Source organism: Panthera leo, chromosome B1 (assembly GCF_018350215.1).
Source record: "Panthera leo isolate Ple1 chromosome B1, P.leo_Ple1_pat1.1, whole genome shotgun sequence".
NCBI classification, from domain to species: domain Eukaryota; kingdom Metazoa; phylum Chordata; class Mammalia; order Carnivora; family Felidae; genus Panthera; species Panthera leo.
This window is the reverse complement of record NC_056682.1, coordinates 141,728,027-141,747,728: the sequence shown is the minus strand read 5'-3', so window position 1 is coordinate 141,747,728 and position 19,702 is coordinate 141,728,027. Positions and strand designations below refer to the sequence as shown.

The 19,702-nt window shown below is 38.1% G+C and overlaps 1 protein-coding gene across 1 annotated transcript in view; it reads left to right on the top strand.

Annotated features, from left to right (window-relative positions):
* The first annotated feature begins 391 nt into the window (after positions 1–391).
* Positions 392–19,702, top strand: part of MRPL1 (mitochondrial ribosomal protein L1) — a 98,377-nt gene continuing 79,066 nt past the window's right edge. The window contains exons 1-2 of the mRNA XM_042936118.1: positions 392–599; positions 14,479–14,590. Of these exons, the coding sequence (XP_042792052.1) occupies positions 569–599; positions 14,479–14,590 (143 nt within the window). The 5' untranslated portion in view covers positions 392–568. The remainder of the gene's footprint in view (positions 600–14,478; positions 14,591–19,702) is intronic.

Genomic DNA, 19,702 nt, shown 5'->3' with positions numbered 1-19,702 from the left:
TAATGTTAAGATTAATTTAGAACCACGTTGATCTTGGGTTGAGATAAAAAGAAAGTGAGTGGGACACCCGCCTTGGGTGGTAGTGGAAAACCTGGCGAATTTTAAAGTTTTTTCAGGCTGGAAATGGAGCGATGGAAGCTGGTGAGATTCTTCAGATTTTGTTTTTCATGCTTTCCTGGGTATTCTCACAATATATTAAAATTATCGTTCTGAGTTCATACGCAGAATCAAAGAGGAAAAAAAGAAATAAAACAGGGCAATGCCAACAGGACCGTATTTTCCACGAGGAGATTTCTCTGAAGATAGTTTAAGTTGCCTTACCGGAACCACGAAACATAGGGTCCTAGCACGGAAGACTAGCACGGGAGACTGAGTGTAACACCGCCACGGGGCACAGGCGTTGTTCGCCCTTCCCTGCAGGCCTGAGAGTCTGTTTAGGTTCCCGCCCCTTTTCCTCTTGCTCTTTCTAATCCTTCCCCCTCTGCCAATTCCGGAGAGGAACCCTTTTATGTTTCTTCCAAGTTGAAGCGTAGGACCCATTTCGTCAACACAATCCGGAATCGTCGACATGGCGGCGACCATAAGATACCTCGGTAGAGGTAAAGCAAGCAGTTGTCTGCGCTTAGGGGGAAAATAGGTCTGGCGTGGAGTCTCCAGTTGTAAGCCGGACTCTCCTAAGCAGGGGTCTGCACTGGGGCTCGAAAAGTTTCCTGCTGTTTTGGGGTTCTAAGTCCTCCAGAGGGTTATTGCTACTTAAAAGCGACCTTACCAGAGGTTTCACTCCTTTCTGGAGCCGTCCACCTTAGGGGTGGAGTGGGGGGTGGGGGGAGGAGGGATGCACACTGCCCCCTCCCCCCCCCCCCCCCCCCCCCGGCCCCCGGCAGTCACCCGTAGGGACGGAGGCCAAGACAAGGTTCTGTCTCCGTTACTGGGGGTGTGGGCTGCGCGGGAAAGGAATTTGATTAAGAGAAGTGAGTTCTGGTATGGAAGAGGTGGTATATTTGAGTGACCTACATCTGTAAACTTGAACACTTTACAAAATACTCGTGGGGGCTTTTGGGAGTACGTTGTTGCAGGCAATTCTTTAACCTTGCCTAATTTGTATCAACATTTATCATTTGGAGACTAATTGTGTAGTACTTCTTGGTAGCAGATCTTTTCAGCACTTAGTAAGCTCCAATTGTCTAGGAGGACAGCCCTTTTTTGGTACAATGCTTTTTTTGTTTGTTTGTACAGTGCTTTTTAATTTTTGTTTTGTGTTTTTGAGGCACTGATACTTTTTGTTACTTAAGGTAGCTCTTTAAGTGGAGGCAGCCCCCAGCATCACTCGCATTTTACAGAGGAAGAAACATCCTGTTAAGGTATGTCGCAGTTCATATAACTAGTCAGTAGCGGAGGAAGAACTGAAGCTTCACTCACAGGCCAGTGATTTTTTTTTTTTTTTTTTTTAACTGCCTCCTATGTTTTTCTTTGAGCTTCTTACAGGAACGTTTAGTGTCAAGACCAGCATTCTCTATTTGGGATAGTTGTTGCTTAAAAGAGTGGTGGCAAGAGATCACAGCTCCTGATTACTAAGTGAGCAAAAGAGACTAATAACATTATCTTCGTGTATGACAGAAATAACATTACATTAGACAAACCAAAAAGAGAACTAAAAGTTATTCTCTGCTTGTCACATTTTCTTCTCTTGTCTTCTAAGATTCCTTGCTCTCATAATTTTTTTTTTTTTTTTTTTTAATTTTATCTCACTGTCATTTCTCACATTACTTTGCTGGTTCCTCCTCCTCTTACCTTGGGATGTCTCAGGGGCCAAGATCCCATCTTTCATCTTCATGTCTTTTGTATATAAATTCTTCACTCCTTGGGTGATCTCATTTAAGTCTCCTGGCTTTGACTATTGTCTATATCTTAATGGCTCTCAAATTTATGTTTGTTGTCCATATCTAATGGTTCTCAAATTTGTATCTACAGTTGGGACATCTCCTGAACTTTAGATTCTTAAACTCATCTGCCAGTTCTAGATCTCCACTTGTATATCTTATTAGCACTTAACACTTGTCTAAAATCAAGCTCTTCATATTCTGTGGTCTTTCTCATGTCATTTGATGATAACTTCAATGTTTCAGTTGTCTGGGCCCAAACCTCAGAATATCCTCAACTCCCCCTTTTCCCCATACTTCACGTTAAATAAATAGTTGACAAATCTTGTTGATTTTACCCTCGAAATAAAATCCAAAATCTAACTTCTCACAACTCTATAGCAACTACCTTGCATGCTGTTACCATTCCTCACCTGGATTTCTCTATATTCTCAACAAGTAGTGAAATTGGTCCTATAACTTACTCTTATGCTCAAAATTCTGAAAGTCTCCCCATTTTTCTAAATCTAAAGTCCTTAGAATGGCCTGCAGTTGTTCTGTCCATGTTGTTATCCACTATTGAGCACTTCAGACATAGCTAATTTGAATTGAGTGTGTCAAATACACATTAGATTTTGAGGACTTAGTACTGAAAACAGTAGAACACCTGAAATTTTTATACTGATAACATGTTGAAATGATAATATTTTGTGTTATTAGCTGTAATAAAATATGTTAATTTTTATTTCACTGGTTTCTTTTTTACCTTTTTTATTGTGGCTACTGGAAACTTTAAAATTATACATGTAGTTTACATTATACTTCCATTGGATAGCACTGCCTGAGGGTATTCCACATCATCTTGTTCCTGCTTAGTCCCACGCCCATTTACCCAGCTTACCCTCTGACCTGTTGACAGGTACCCTGTTCCCTCACTCATTGTGCTCTAGCCACACTAGCTTCCTTGTTCCCTCATCAACCCCAAGAACAAATCTGCCTTGGGAGAACTTTTTCTCCCAGCTGGGGTGAGTCTCAAACACTTTTTCTAGATACTTGTATGAGTAATTTTCTCATTTCTTTCAAGTCTTTGCTCACATGGCACCTTTTTGATGAGGCCTACTTTAACTTAAAATTGCAACCCACTGTCTTCTTGACTCAGTCACTTTTACCCACTGGGTTCCCCCCTCTCCATCACTACCATTTTGTGTTTAATAGTGTTATCTCCCCCCGCTAGGATGTAAGCTCCATGAGGACAGGGATTTTTGTTTGGTTTGTTCACTAAATGCTTAAAGCAGTGCTAGCACATGTTTTGTTGGCATATTCATTGTTGAATAAATGAAAAAAATCAATGGATCTTCAACAAAATGCCACCCCTCTTCCATGTGTTGTAATGAATAATATTTAAAGTAATTTAAATCCACTTTGTGCTTTCATTTATTCGAATTTACTTCCTTTATTCAGCAGATGTTTAGTGTGTGTGTGTGTGTGTGTGTGTGTGTGTGTGTGTGTGTGTTTGTGTGTGTTTAAACAAACACTGTGCTATGTGATAGGGACAGAAATGGTGGGTAAGCTATACACATTCCCTCCCCATGATGCTTATCATTTATGAGGAGCAGACATTAATTGGTTAGTTATTTTCTTTAATTACAATTGTCCTAAGTGATGTGAGGGGAAAGTACAAGGTGCTATAGGAGTGTATGTGAGGAGGCCTAGCCTATTCTGAATCTTCAGGGAAGACTTTTCTGACGTAACAGTTTAATAGAGTCCCTGCAATATCCCTCAAAGATCATAGGATATTTAGGAATTAGCTATGGAAAGGGATTGGGGGGGGGGGGGTTAGGGAGAATGTTACAGATGGAGGGAAGATTAATTTTATATTTGAAAATACTAAAGTGGTTAAAAAACAGGGTGTGTCTTAGAAACTGAAAGGAGGCTGGTGTATTTGAAGTATGGCAAGTATGAAAGAGAGTCCTGTTAGATGAAGATCACAGTAGGTTAGAAGTAGCTCATGGAGGACCTTGTTAGGAATTTACTTTATTCAATGATCAAGTCATCCAAGCATTTTAGGGATATCATGATATTTTCACTTTTAAATGATCCGTCTTACTGGTAGGTAGAAAAGAAATAGAGAAGACCAAGGGTAGAAGATAGAATAGTTTTGAATTTGTTGCAGTAATCATATGGTAGATGATGGTGGCCCAGAGTGTGGTGGGTGTAGTGGGAAGGCAAAGACTAGATGGATAAGATCTCCTAGGGAAACTGAGGATTACAGAACTCTAACCTTTCAGTTTCAGATATAAGAATAAACTGGCAAAGGAGGGGTGCCTGGGTGTCTGTCAGTTAAGCCTACTCTTGATTTTGGCTCAGGTCATGATCTCACTGTTCATGATTTGAGACCCACGTTGGGTTCTGCACTGATAGTGTGGAGCCTGCTTGAGATTCTCTCTCTCTGAAGATAAATAAATGTTAAAAAAAAAAAAAAAGAATAAACTAGCAAAGGAGAGGGAATAATTTCTCTTTTCCAAGGGGTGGGTGTGGGAGTGACTTGAGAGTACAGATTCAGGTAGGTTCATAAGTAGTTGAGATAATTCTATTTTCTCTGAAGTAGCAAGCAAGGTTATCTGCTAAGAGTGAGGGGAGAAGAAATGTGTTAATGGCATGTAATAATACACATAGACAAATTGACTACAGATGGATTAAAAACACAGGTATGATGATCTAACAGTGCTATTTAAATATAGTTGACCCTTGAACAGTGTAGGGATTAGAAGTGTGCCCCCCCCCCCCCATTCCCATGCAGTTGCTAATATGCATATAACATTTTTTTTTAGTTTCTTATTTTTTTTAGTTTCTTTCTTTATTGAGTCTACCCCCAGCTAGTGGAACAGGGACAGACCATGGTAACTGTCACACACCCTCTCCCCCCCCCCTCGCTTCCCCCTAACTCAAAAATGGAACTGCTAATAGCCTAATGTTGACTGGAAGTCTTACTGATAACAGTTGATTAACACGTATTTTGTACATTATATGTATTATATATTGTATTATTACAATAAAGTAAGCTGGAAAAAATGTTATTAAGAAAATCATGAGGAAGCGAAAATACATATACAGTACTATACTGTATTTATTGAAAATCTGCATATAAGTGGATGCACGTAGTTTAAACTTGTGTTGTTCAAGGGTCAGCGTAGTGGTATTTTTTCAATTTGTTTTTTATTAGTCCGTCACAGTTTCATAGATTTCTGTTGAAAAGTTAATCTCTGGTTGTCCTGACTTGGGATTCCAAATAATGGTGGTAGATTGTTTTATAGTAGGTTGGAATTATTATATTCAAGAGAATTATTATTTTGTGGATCTTGCCAAGGTTATTGGTTTCTTGTTTAGTACAATTAGAATTATTATTTGAAAGTGTTTGCCAAACCTTGAATGGATAATTGCTGTTCCTTCATTTACCATGTGTGATATTTTTAACATTTATTTTTGAGAGAGAGTGAGCGCGTGTAGTCTTGGACAGAGGATCCAAAGCGGCCGCCACGCTGACAGCAGTGAACCTGATGTGGGGTTTGAATTCACGAACTGCGAGATGGTGATCTGAGCTGAAGTTGGCCACTCAACTGACTGAGCCACTCAGGCACTCCTACCATGTGTGATTTAAAAAAAAAAATTTTTTTTAATGTTTATTTATTTTTGAGAGAGAGAGACAGAGGGCAAGCAGGGGAGGGACAGAGAGAGAAGACACAGAATCTGAAGCAGGCTCCAGGCTCTGGGCTGTCAGCACAGAGCCCCACGTGGGGCTCAAACTCACAAAGTGAGAGATCATGACCTGAGCTGAAGTGAGATGCTTAACCCACTGAGCCACTCAGGTGCCCCTGCCAATTACTTTTCTTGCTCAAAATTATGTTTGTGAAATTCATCCATATAATATAGTCATTTTTATACTTCTCTAGCTTTCCATTATAGGAATATACCATAATTTATCCGTTCTACTGTAGGTAAATGTTTGGGTTTGTTTCTGCAGTTTTGCCATTATAAAAATGTTGTGATGATAATGATGATCTATTTATTTTTTTTCAAATTTTTTTTTCAACGTTTTTTATTTGTTTTTGGGACAGAGAGAGACAGAGCATGAACGGGAGAGGGGCAGAGAGAGAGGGAGACACAGAATCGGAAACAGGCTCCAGGCTCCGAGCCATCAGCCCAGAGCCTGACGCGGGGCTCGAACTCACGGACCGCCAGATTGTGACCTGGCTGAAGTCGGACGCTTAACCGACTGCGCCACCCAGGCGCCCCAATGATGATCTATTTAAATTCCAATATAGTTGACATACAGTGTTATATTAGTTTCAGTTGTATGATATAGTAAGTCAGCAATTCTGTACACTGCTCAGTGCTCATCATGATAAGTGTTCTCTTTAATCCCTCCCGTTCACCTGTATCACCTATCCTCCTACCCACCTCCCCTCTGGTAACCATCAGTTTCTTCTCTATAGTTAAGTCTGTTTTTTTGTTTTGTTTTGTTTTTGTGTTTTTTTTTTGGTTTATCTCTTTGTTTTGTTTCTTAAATTCCACATGTAGGTGAAATCCTATATTAGTCTTTTTCTGACTGACATCACATACCATTATAATTTTTTTTTTTTTTTTTTTTTTTTTTTTTACTCCTTTTAGCAGGCTCCATGGACTAGCAGTGTGAGCTCCATGTGGGGCATGGTCTCACAAACTGTGAGATCATGACCTGAGATGAAATCAAGAGTCTGCTGCCTAACTGACTGAGCCACTCAGGCACCCCGCCATTATAATTTCTAAATCCATCTATGTTGTTGCAAATGGCAAGATTTCATTCTTTTTTTTTTTTTTTTAATTTTTTTTTTTAACATTTATTTATTTTTGAGACAGAGAGAGAGCATGAACAGGGGAGGGTCAGAGAAAGAGGGAGACACAGAATCTGAAACAGGCTCCAGGCTCTGAGCTGTCAGCACAGAGGCCAATGCGGGGCTTGAACCCACGGACTGCGAGATCATGACCTGAGCCGAAGTCGGACGCTTAACTGACTGAGCCACCCAGGCGCCTCAAGATTTCATTCTTTATGGCTGAATAATATTTCTTTTCTTTTTTTTTTTTTAATTTTATTTGAGTGAGAAGGAGAGGGGCAGAGGGGGAGAGAGAGAATCCCAAGCAGGCTCCATGCTCAGTGCAGAGTCCAATGTGGGGCTCGATCCCATGACCCTGGAATCATGACCTCAGCTGAAATCAAGAGTTGGATGCTCAACTGACTGAGCCACCCAGGTGCCCTTTTATTATTTTTTAAGTAGGCTTCCATGCCCAACGTGAGGCTTGAACTCACGAACCCGCTATCAAGAGTCGGATACTCCAGTACCACACTGTTTTGATTGAAGATTTGTAGTATATTTTGAAATCTTGGATTGTCATACATTCAGTTTTGTTTTTCTTTTTCAAGATTGCTTTGGCTATTCACGGTCTTTTGTGGTTCCATCCAAATTTTAGGATTATTTATTCTAGTTCTGTGAAAAATGCTGTTGGTATTTTGATAGGGATTGCATTAAGTCTGTAGGTCGCTTTTGGTAGTATGGACATATTAACAACATTTGTTCTTCAGTACATGAGCATGGAATATATTTCCATTTGTGTCCTCTTCAGTTTCTTTCATCAGTGTTCTATAGTTTTTAGAGTACAGGTCTTTCACCTCTTTGTTTACATTTATTCCTATGTATTTTATTATTTTTGTTGCAGTTGTAAATGGGACTGCTTTCTTAATTTCTCTTTTTGCTACTTCATTATTAATGTATAGACATGCAGTGGATTTCTGTATATTGATTTTGTGTCCTGTGAGCTTACTGAATTCATTTATCAGTTATAGTAGATTTTTAGAGGAGTCTTTTGGGTTTTCTGTATAAAGTGTCATATCATCTGCAAATAGTGAAAGTTTGACTTCTTCCTTACTGATTTGGATCCTTTTATTTCTTATTGTTGTCTGATTTCTGTGACCAGGACTTCCAGTACTATGTTGAATAAAAGTGGTGAGAGTAGACATCTTTGTCGTTTTCCTGACCTTAGGGGAAAAGCTCTCAGTTTTTCCCCATTGAGGATGATGTTAGCTATGGGTTTTTCATATATGACATTTATTATGTTGAGGTATGTTCCCTCTAAACCTACTTTGTGGAGGGTTTTTATCTTGAAAGGATATTGTACTTTGTTGCTTTTTCTGCGTCTGTTGAAATGATACTATGTTTTTTATCCCTTATTGATGTGATATACATGTTGATTGATTTGAGAATATTGAACTACCTTGCATCACAGGAATAAAGCCCACTTGATCGTGGTAAATGAGTTTTTTAATGTATTGTTGGATTCATTTTACTAATGTTTTATTGAAGATTTTTACGTCTATATTCATCGGGGACATTAACCTTTAGTTCCCTTTCTTGTTAGTGCCTTTATCTCATTTCAACATCAGGGTAATGCTGACCTCATAGAATGAATTTGGAAGCTTTCCTTCCTTTTCAATTTTTTGGAATAGTTTGGGAAAATTAGGTAACTCTTTTTTAAGTGCTTGATAGAATTTATCTGTGAGGCCATCAGGTCCTGGACTTTTGTTTGTTGGTTGGTTGGAATTTTGATTACTGATTCAATTTCATAGCCGGTAATCGATCTGTTTATTTTCTGTTTCTTTCTACTTCAGTTTTGGTATATTATATATTTTTAGGAATTTACCCATTTTTATAGGTTGTCCAATTTGTTGGTATATGATTTTTCATAATACTCTCTTATAATCCTTTGTATTTCTGTGGTATCAGTTGTCATTTCTCCTCTTTCATTTCTCATTTTGGTTATTTGAGTCTTCTCTCTCTGATGAGTCTGGCTCCAGGTTTATCAGTTTTGTTGATCTTTCAGAGAACTACCTCCTTGTTTCATTGATCTATTGTTTGTTTTGGCTTTTTTTTCCCCATATATTTCTGCTCTAATCTTCATTATTTTATTCCTTTTGCTGTTTTGGGGTTTTGCTTGTTCCTCTTTCTTTAGCTCCTTTAGGTATACGGTTAGGTTGTTGATTTGAGATTTTTCTTGCTTCTTGAGATAGACTTGTATTGCTATAAGCTGTCCTCTTAGAACAGCTTTTGCTGCCTCCCGGAGATTTTGGACCACTGTGTTTTCATTTCCATTTGCTTGCATGTATTCTTTGACTTCCTCTTTGATTTCTTGGTTGACCCATTCATTGTTTAGTAGCATGTTATTTAGCCTTCATGTATTAGTGTTTTTTTCCAGATTTTTTCTTGATTTCTAGTTTTATAGTGTTGCAGTCAGAAAAGATACATGGTATGACTTTGATCTTTTTGAATTTGTTGAGACTTGCTTTTGTGGCCTAATATGTGACTTATTCTGTAGAATGTACCATGTTCTGAATATATCTGTTAGACCCATCTTGTCCAATGTGTCTTTCAAAACCATGGTTTCCTTGTTGATGTTCTGTTTGGATGATCTATCCATTGATGTAAGTGGGTTTTAAAGTCCCCTACTATTATTATTGCTATTGATTACTCCCTTTATGTTTGTTATTATCTGCTTTATGTTGGGTGCTTGTTGCATATTTACAGTTGTTATATCTTCTTGTTCTGTTTTACGCTTTATGATTATACAGGGTCTTTCTTTCTTTCTTTCTTTCTTTCTTGTTACAGTCCTTGTTTTAAAGTCAATTTTGTCCAATATAAGTATTGCTACCCTGGCTTTCTTTTCACTTCCATTTGCATGATAAATGCTTTTCCATCCCTTTATTTTCAATCTTCATGTACTTTTTTTTTTTTTTTTTTTTAAAGTAAACCCTACTCCAATGTGGGGTGTGAACTCATGACCTTGAGATCAAGAGTCTCATGTTGACTGAGCTAGACATGGCACTGCAATCTGCACATCTTTAGGTCTGAAGTGAGTCTTTTGTAGCCGCATATAGAGGGGTGTTGCTTTTTAATCCATTTTGTTGTGCTATCTTTTGACTGGAGTATTCAAAGTAATTGTTGGTAGGTATGTACTTATTGCCATTTTGTTACTTGTTTTATGGTTCTTTTTGGAGTTGTTTTTTGCTTCTTCTATGGTTTGTTGGTTTTCTTTAGTGATATACTTGGATTCCTTTCTCTTTATTTTTGCATATTTATTACTGGTCTTTGATTTGTGGTTTCCATTAGGTTTATATATAATATGCATACAGCAGTCTAATTTGATTATTACTTCAATTAGAACCCATTCTTTATTCCTCTCCTCCCACTTTATAGGTATACAGTGCCCTACTTTATATGCTTTTATTTTTGTAAATCCCTTGACTGATTTTTATAGGTGAACTTATTTTTACTTCTTTTGTGTTTCCTACTTTTCTTATTCCTACTGGTGGTCTTTACCTTCCACTCAAAGAGTCCCCTTTAACATTCTTATAAGGCTGATTTACTGGTCATGACTTCCTTTAATTTTTGTTTGGGAAACTGTCTCCCTCTATTTGAATGATAACTTTGCTGGACACAGTATTCTTGGCTGCAGTTTGTTTGTTTGTTTGTTTTTCCCATAGCACTTTGAATATATCTAGCACTCCCTTCTGACCTGCAAAGTTTGTGCTGAAAAATATGCTGATAGCCTTATGGAGTTTCCCTTGGATGTAACTTTTCTGTTGTTGCTTTTAAATTTTTTTCTTAATAACTATTTTCTGCCATTTTAGTTGGCCTTGAGGTGGACTTCCTTAGTTTGATTTTGTTTGGGGATCTCTACCTCCTGGATCTGGATTTTTGTTTTTTTTCCCCTAGATTTAGAAATTTTCAGCTATTATTTCTTCAAGTAAATTTCTTCTACCCCCTTTTCTTTTTCTTCTTCTGCGATTCCTATAATGTGAATGTTATTATGCTTGATGGTGTTGCTGAGTTCCCTAAGTCTATTTTCACATTTATTATTATTTTTTCTCTTGTTTAGCTTTATTGCTTTCCATTACTCTGTTCTCCAGGTTGCTACTGTTTTCCATCTAGTGTATTTTTAACCCCAGTTATTGAGTTTTTCATCTTTTTTTTTTTTTTTTTTTTATGTTTTCTATCTCTTTGTTAAAGGTCTTGCTGAGATTCTTTACTCTTTTCTCAAGCCTAATGAGTATCTTTATGACCATTACTTTAAATTCTTTGGGCCCCTGGCTTGCTCAGTTGGTTAAGCATCTGACTTCAGTTCAGGTCATGGTCTCATGGTCTGTGGGTTTGAGCTCCACATTGGGCTCTGTGCTGACAGCTCAAAGTCTGGAGCCTGCTTCGGATTCTATGTCTCCCTCTCTTTCTGTCCCTCCCATACTCGTGCTCTGTCTCTCTCTCAAAAATAAATACACATTAAAAAAATTTTTAAATTCTCTATCAGGCATATTATATATCTCCATTTTGTTTATATCTTGTCATTTTGTCCTGTTCTTTCATTTGGGACAAACTCATCTGTCTTCTCATTTTGTCTAACTCTCTGTGTCTGTTTTTGCATGTTAGAAAAGTTAGCTATGTCTCCTGCTCTTGAAAGTAGGACCTTATGAGGAATAGATTCTGTAGTGCCCTGCAATGCAATGTCAGTGTCCCCTATTCACCAGAACCTGGAACTTCAGGTGTGTCTCCCGTGAGTGTTGAATGTGCCCTGCTGTTGTGGCTGAGCCATGTTTGCCTTCAGTCCAGTCATCTGCAGTGGCTCTCTTTGTCTTTTATGGGCAGGATCTGGTCTTTATGGTGTCAGTGGGCCAGTCTGGGGCCCCCTTGGGCTCTAATTGAGTCAGGTCAGGTGTTTGTCAGAGATCCAGGAGCATCTAACTTAAGGTGAACATGGGGGCAGCGTGCTTGGTGCCAGCAAGGCCCTGAGTTAGCAGGGCAGGACCTCCAGAACTAGGGACTGAGTCAGGTTGTGTTGGAGGCAGCAGATCTGCAGAAGTGCTTGGGGTAGTGATGCATGGTGCTAGAAATGTTTATGTGAATCTGCTGTGGGAGGAGACCTGGATTGGAGGCCTGGCTGGAAGGGGCATGTCAGCAGGAGAACTGGGGGCAGGGTGCACTGTTAGCAAGTTAGGTAGCAAGTGTTGGCATTGTGCTGGTTCCCAAAGGTGTTGGTGTGTTTATGCTGGGGGTGAGGCATGGAAATGGCACTCACCAGCAATTTTGTTCCTGGAGAAGTCTCTCAAGGACCCTGGCTCTCCAGTACACAATGAGATTTGTATAAACATATCTCCCTCTCATATACCTGAGGCATTGTTCAACCTGCTGTGTCTGTGCTCTATCTCCATGGGGCTGTTTGTTGTGCTGTCTCTTTAAGGGCAAGGACTCAGTTTCCTTTTGCCCTCCTGGCTCTGCCACCTGTCTGTCCCTTGAGCTTGCTGATTTCTTTTAAAGTTCCAAATATTAAGCCTCGCTGATTGTAAGAACTCTGGAAATTCAGTCCCTCTGGTTTTCGAAGCCAAATGTCACGAGGACTGGTCTTCCTCCTCTGGGCTGTCTTGGTGTGAGGGTTTATTTCTCTGCTTTCTCTATGCCCATGGTGTTCCTTCCTCTTGTGGACAGTCTTGCAGTTCCATGTGGCTCCCAACCACATCCCTGTCCTTCCTACCCTCTTCAAAGTGGCCTCTTCTCTACGTTTAGCTGTGGAGAGTCTGTTCTGCCAATCTTTGGGTTATTTTCTGGGTTACTTACACTGAATTGGCCGTTATCTAATTGTGTCTCTGGGACGAGATGAGCTTATGGTCCTCATACTTTGCCATCTTCCCCAGAAGTCTCCTGATGTTATGATGATGTTATTTTTGTGCATGTCTCTTAGTATACATGGGCAGGAGTTCCTCTAGGATATATTCCTAGAAGTGGACTAACTGCATCATTGATATGTGTATGCCTAGACTCATTGAGTTGTGTCATATTGTTTTCCATAATGGTATTCCAATTCATACTCTTATCTGCTATGTGTAAAATTTATCCTTAACATTTTCAGCAACCCCAGACTTTTTAAAAAAAGTTTGGCCAGTCTGATGTATGTAAAACATTGCTGCTTAAATGCTCTCATCTAGAAACTGTTACCTGTCCACAATGAAATCAAAGCACTGTTCATTGAAGAAGTCTTATGAAAAAAATATTGTCAGCTGCAGCAAAATACTTAGGGCTGTGGTTTATTTTACATGCTGGTGTAATGTTAATTTAGAGGCCTACTGACCACTCTTTAAACAGCAATGTCAAATGGTATTTTATTGTGGTTTAAATTAATATTTATGTGACTACAAATGAGATTGTGCATTTTTCCGTGCATTTCATGCATCATTTATGTTGCCTTTTCAGTTAGAAACCTGTTCGTCTCTTTTATTTTTTTAATTAGGTTGATCTTACATATTCTGGATATTAATTCTTTGTTACATATGTTGTTATTCTCTCAATTTTGGCTTGTCTTTCACTTTCTTTAATAAACAGATAGTCTTGACACTAATAAGTCATTTTTTGGCCAGTGCTTTTGCGTTTTGTTTGTGAACTTGGTCCCTCCTAAATGATCAAAAAGATACTTTCCTGTATTCTGAAAGCTTTTAGTTTTGCCATTCAAATGTAAATCCTTGGTCCATCTAAATTTGATTGGTGTGTGGTGTGTGTGTGTGTGTGTGTGTGTGTGTGTGTGTGTGTGTGTGTGTTATGAGATAGGGATCTAAATCTATTCTTTTCCCTATGAATAATCTCTTTTCTTAACACCACTTAATTGAATTATTTGCACAATGATCTACAATAACATTTGTCATATTTCAGATATCCACATGTGTATGGGTCTGTTGCTAGGCTATTTTTGTTTTATTAATTTGTCTTTCTATACTTGTGCCAATAGCAAAGTGTCTTAATTACCATAACTTCATAACACATTGATCTCTGGTAAGGCGATTCCCTCCACTTAGCTGTTATTCTTCAGATGTACATTGGGCAACTCTGTGAATGTATTATACATATACAAAGAGAAAAATTTAAATTATTAAGAAATTCAGGATATATATTCCATAATAGCAGAGCTAACATACTCTGTTGAACCTGAACTACATTAAGTTAAAAATAAATGAAGACAGGGGGCACCTGGCTGGCTCAGTCAGTAGAACATACAATTGTAGATTTCATGGTTGTAAGTTTGAGCTCTACATTGGGTGTACAGATTACTTAAAAACAAAATCTTAAACAAAAAATGAAGACAATTGTTGAATTAGATGTTTACTTGGCTTTAGTTTCACGTATTGTAGGTTCTATTATTATACTTAAAAATTTTTTTTTGATGTTTATGTATTTTTGAGAGAGAGAGAGAGACAGAGTGCAAGCAGGGGAGGGGCAGTAAGAGAGGGAGACACAGAATCCAAAGCAGTCCCCAGGCTCCAGCTGTTAGCACAGAGCCTAACATGGGGCCCAAACTCACCAACCCGGAGATCATGACCTGAGCCGAAGTCAGACACTTAACTGACTGAGCCACTGAGGTGCCCCACTATTACACTTTTTAAAGAATGGTTGAGACTCATAAAATATTGAATATTTTTGTTTTTTTGTTTTAGAAACATTGATTAAGAATATAAAAATTATGGATGTAATGATTAATGTATTTTTTTTCTTTCAAGTCTTGATACATCGTCAAAAGCATGGTCTTTCCAAGACGACTTGTCAGACACCTCTTTATCCTTGTTCTGTAAATGTTTGGGTGCCCAGCAGATATTTTGCTGCTGCTACAAAGTAAGTATTTTTTTTTAATTCATTTTGTTTGCTTTCATTTAAAATTTTGATTAAAAAACATTATGCTTTGTCCCATAAATATGTACAGGGACATATAGTTGTAAAAGTTTATCATCTCTGCTTTGATAGTCCTAAAGAAAAAAATATGACTTATTATAGTAATACTTAACATATATTGAACACTGGCATTCAATAATTAATTTATTTTCCACAGCAACTTTATGTGCAAGCTGTTGTTATAATGTTATGTTTTTGAGTTGAAAAGTAAGGCACTGATAGATTAGATAACTTGCCTAGGGTCACAGAGCTAGTAAGTGTTGGAGCTAGGATTTTGTGATATGATAAGAAATATTTATATTGGTCTCTGCCCCCAGTGCTTGATACAGAGCTCTTAAAACCTCTTGTAATTTTCTGGGTGCTAGGAGCATCTTTTGTTCTAATAAGGCAAATCTTGGTAGACTCTTAGGTGAGGGCTGGTCACCAGAAAGAGCAAGCCATGATTAGACTCTTTCAGCCCTGGGGTGCCTGGGTGGCTCATTCAGTTAAATGTCAGACTACAGCTCAGGTCATGATCTCATGGTTCTTGAGTCTGAGCCCCACATCAGGCTCTGGTGGAGCCTGCTTCGGGTTCAGTGTCTCCCTCTCTCTGCCTGTCCCCTGCTCGCTCGTGCTCTCTCTGTCTCACTCTCTCTCTCTCTCAGAAAATGAATAAAACACTAAACAAATTAAAAAAAATAATAATAATAATCTTTCAGCCCTGCCAGGGAGAGAGGCTAGAGATTGAGTTCATAATTGATTATGCCTCCATAAAAATCCCAGTACTGTGGGGTTCTAAGAGTTTCTGGATTGGTGAATATATACATGTGCCAGAAAGGTGACTCACCCAGACCCACTGGGGAGAGAAACTCTTACACTCTAGACTCTTTTGGACCTTCCACTATGTCCCTGTTCGTCTGTATCCTTTATCATATTTTTTATTGTATAATAAACTGGTAAATGTTAAGTAAGTGTTTCTTTGTGCTCTGTGAACTATTCTAGTAAATTATGAAGTCTGTGGAGGGGGTCACAGGACGCCTTGATTTCTAGCCATTTGGCCAGAAATACCAGAGGCCCTGAATTGCAGTTGGCATCCGAAGTGGGGGCAGTCTTGTGGGATTGAATCCTTAACTTGTGGGATCTGATGCAAAATCCAGGTAGATAGTATCAGAATTGTGTTCAAGTGTTGGATACTTGGCTGATGTCAGATGATTGGTTGGTGTAGGAAAAAAAACCACATACATTTAATGTCAGAATTGTTTCTTATTTAACTGTATTCCTCGTTTTGCATCTTGCTTGCTTTTAACTTAACAGCGTATCATAGGCGTGCCTGGGTGACTCAATCTGTTAAGCATCCAACTCCTGATTTCAGCTCAGGTCATGATGTCACTGTTCGTGGGTTCTAGACCCACATCGGGCTCCTCCACACTAAACAGCATAGATCGTGCTTGAGATCTCTCTCTGCCTCTCTTCTGCACTTGCTCTCTCTTTCTCTCTCAAAATAAAGAAACTTAAAAAAATGATATATCTTGGAGATAGTTTTAGATGGAGCGGTCTAGTTATTTTTTTTTAATGAGATGTAATTGACACATAATATATTAGTGTCAGGTGTACAACATAATGATTCAACATTTATATATTTTGGGAAATCCCCATAAGAGTAAGTCTTGTTAATATCTGTCACTATATAGAGATGTACTTTCTTTTCTTGTGATGAGAGCTTTTGAAGATTTACCCTCTTAGCAACTTTCAAACAGACCATACAGTATTATTAACTGTAGTCACCTTGCTACACATTACATTTCCATGATTATTTATTTTATAAGAGGGAGTTTGTACTTTTGACCACCTTGGCCCATTTCACCCACCCCCGCCCTGCCTTTGGTAACCACCAATTAGTTCTCTGCTCTGTGAGTTCATTTTTTTTTTTTAAAGATTTCATGTATAAGTGAGATTATATGGTATTTGTTATTTTTTGTCTAACTTTTATCAGCATAATGCCCTGAAGGTCCATCCATGTTGTCTCAAATGGCAAGATTTCATTCTTTTCTTATGACTGAATGATAAATATTTCATTGTATACATGTGCCGTATTTTCTTTATCCATTCATCTGTTGATGGACACTTAGGTTGTTTCCATGTTTTGGTTCTTGTAAAATAGTGCTATAATGACCTGCATATAATATTTCATCATGTGAATATACCATAATTTATTTAACCATTTCCCTATTTCCCCCAATGATACACATTTATCTTTTTAATCTTTTGCTAATACAAATGATCCTGCAGTGAATAATCATGTACATAGATCTTGTCAAAGATTATGAATACGTTTGTAGTATAAACTCTGAGAAATAGAATTTTTGAATCAAAAGATATGTGCATTTATAATTTTGATAGGTAATGCCAAATTGCCTTCATAGAGATATTGACAATTTATGTTCTTGCCAGTAAATAGTATTAGAATGCCTATTTTTCCATATACAGTGTAGTTAAAATTTTTGAACTCTTGACAATAGCTGGGTAATGAATGGTATAATCAAGTTTTAATTTATGTTTCTTTTATTATTATTGAGGTTGTATATCTTTTCATGTGTTAAAAAACCATTTATATTGTTTACTATGGATTTTCTTCATGTTCTATTCCAATTCTTTGTTGATTAGTAGGAGCTCTTTACATAAAATAAATTAGTACATATTGTGTACTATATATAACCTTTTAATTGCTGTGGAAGAGAAATGGACCAAGTTCTATGGGATCACAGATATAAGGCAAATTAATTCTACCTGGAAAAGGGTATGGCAAGAAGTATTTGAACTGGGTCCTGAAAGAATTTTGCAGGGGGGTTGAGAGAAAAGTATTTCAGTGGTACAGAAGCATGAAAGTGAATGATATGGACGAATACTGTCTGCTCTGGCTTGATACAGGATGAAGAGGGAGGTGGCAGAAATATAACTAGAAAGGAGCCTTCCTTTTCAGTGTGCATAGTACCCAGTGGATTCTTTTTTGTTGTTAAGTTAGAGGAGTATTGGGTTCTACCTGGTTACATCCCTATCCCTCCAGCAGTGAATGAGTGCCTGCATTCTTAACCTCTCTTGATATCATCAGTCTTTATTTCTTCTTCATTGTATTCTAATTTATATCTTTTGCTTATTTTTCTTTTGAGCAGTTTGTCTTCTTTTCTGCTTTTTGAAAATATTTATTAGGGATATTAATTACTGTTAGAATATTTTATCTTTAAATGTTTGCTTTTATCCTATAGAAAATTTTCATTTTATGTCTTCCCCATATTCTCTTCCAGTGCAACTTTAAAAACAATTTTCACTCATCTAAAAACTATAGCATGAGAAATATGCAACGTAAAATAAAACTGGTAAATTATTAGCAGATGATTTCTTTCATGTCTGACAAATGAGAATTATTCAGTAGCTTGATGAGAATCATAGTATTTGTAATTTTAGTGGTGGTTTTAATTTTTTAAGGTACCAATTTTATAATATAGTGAGAAATACTTTTTGTATGGAAATTTTTTTTTTTTTTTAAATCAGAGCTGAGACAGGTTGGAGAGGCTTGTGCTTGCTTCTCTCTTCTCTCGTCATCTTGAATCTCTTCACTCCTCCATGTATGTGCATATACCCATGGTTTGCCAGTGGCAGATCCTAATAAAGAAAGGCCACTTGATCATCTCTGACTCTGGTTCTGTTTCTCTGTTGATAATAGGCTCTTTTTTCATGTATCTCAAATTTTTTGACTGTTGAACATCTTGTGTAGAACAGTTGAGACCGAAGTACCTAGTATTTATGCCTGGGAATGCACATGCCTCTTCTTGTCACAGTGTTCAATCAGTCCAGTCAGAAGTTGAGCTAGGTTTTGGTTTTGTTGTTGCTATGGTTACCACCCGCTTCACATTTCTGCATTTTACCTTGTGCTTAGGGTGGGGGGTGGGTTGCTAGAAGGTTTTTCTCAGCGTTTCTGTTTTATGCTCTGTTTTCTGCCTTGCCTGTGCAGCTGTGCCTCAGAGGGGGGGTCTCTCTGCATACTCTTTCCCCTCCCCTAGTGTAGATTGCTGTTGCTTATTAGTGCCTGCTAGGCTGGTGATGGGTGCAGGAGGGATATTGTTTTCCAAGTCCAGCCTTTTTCTTAAGTAGATGCAGTGTGGCTGGACCTTGGGAATGGGGTTTTCTCAGTATTTCTGTCCCTTCTCCTTTTGGTATTTATTTATTGCAGGTCTTGTGCCAGTGTCCAGGCCCTTCCCCAGCTTTACTGTACTGGTGAGGATACTGTGCTCAGGACTGTTTCCTGACCTACCCCTAAGGGTAGAAGTTTTGGTGTTTTTTTCTTTCTTTTCCCTACACCTGTGCCCTACATGTTTTCAGGGTTACATGCCTTTCTGGCAGCAGTGGCTAACTCTGTGCCTGCACTCTTTAGGAAGTTTTTTCTAGTCTCCTGGCCTGCTCCAGTCTTTCCCAGGAGCATATGGTGGAGGTCTGTGGAAAGGGCCTGTAAATTGAGTGTGAACTCCCCTCGTGTGTGGATTTCCCAGGGAGTTTCTAGTACTAAAATTGTAGCTGATTTTTTTTTCTTCTTACCTGCTTGCCTTCTATACTCTGCCATGGGTGAGAGTGTCCTGAGTATGCATATGGAGTGGGCATGGGGAATGTGGACTGATTCTCCTTGGATTTAAGGCTACTTAGTTGCCCTGTGATCTCAGCTTTGTGATGCATTCAAGAAAAGTCATGATTTTATCCAACTCTCTTATTGTTAGTGCTCTTTCCAGTTTTTATTTTTTAATTTTCATTTGTTTATATTATTATTGACTGTTTTATTCTTTTGGCTTTCACATTGTAAGCATAAGCAGAACTTCTGCATTTAGTTTCATGAATAAACCAGTGTCAGAGATATTAGTGAATTTATTTACAGGATTATACTAAGAAATAAGGTGTTCAGATATTTGCATTCCATTAATAATTACATGCCCTAGGCATTTTGTCTTTAGTTCTGTTTAGTTCAGTGTAATTTGACAGAAGTTGTGTATCACCGTGCTGCCCGGATCCTATCCCCCAGTTCCTCTGTGT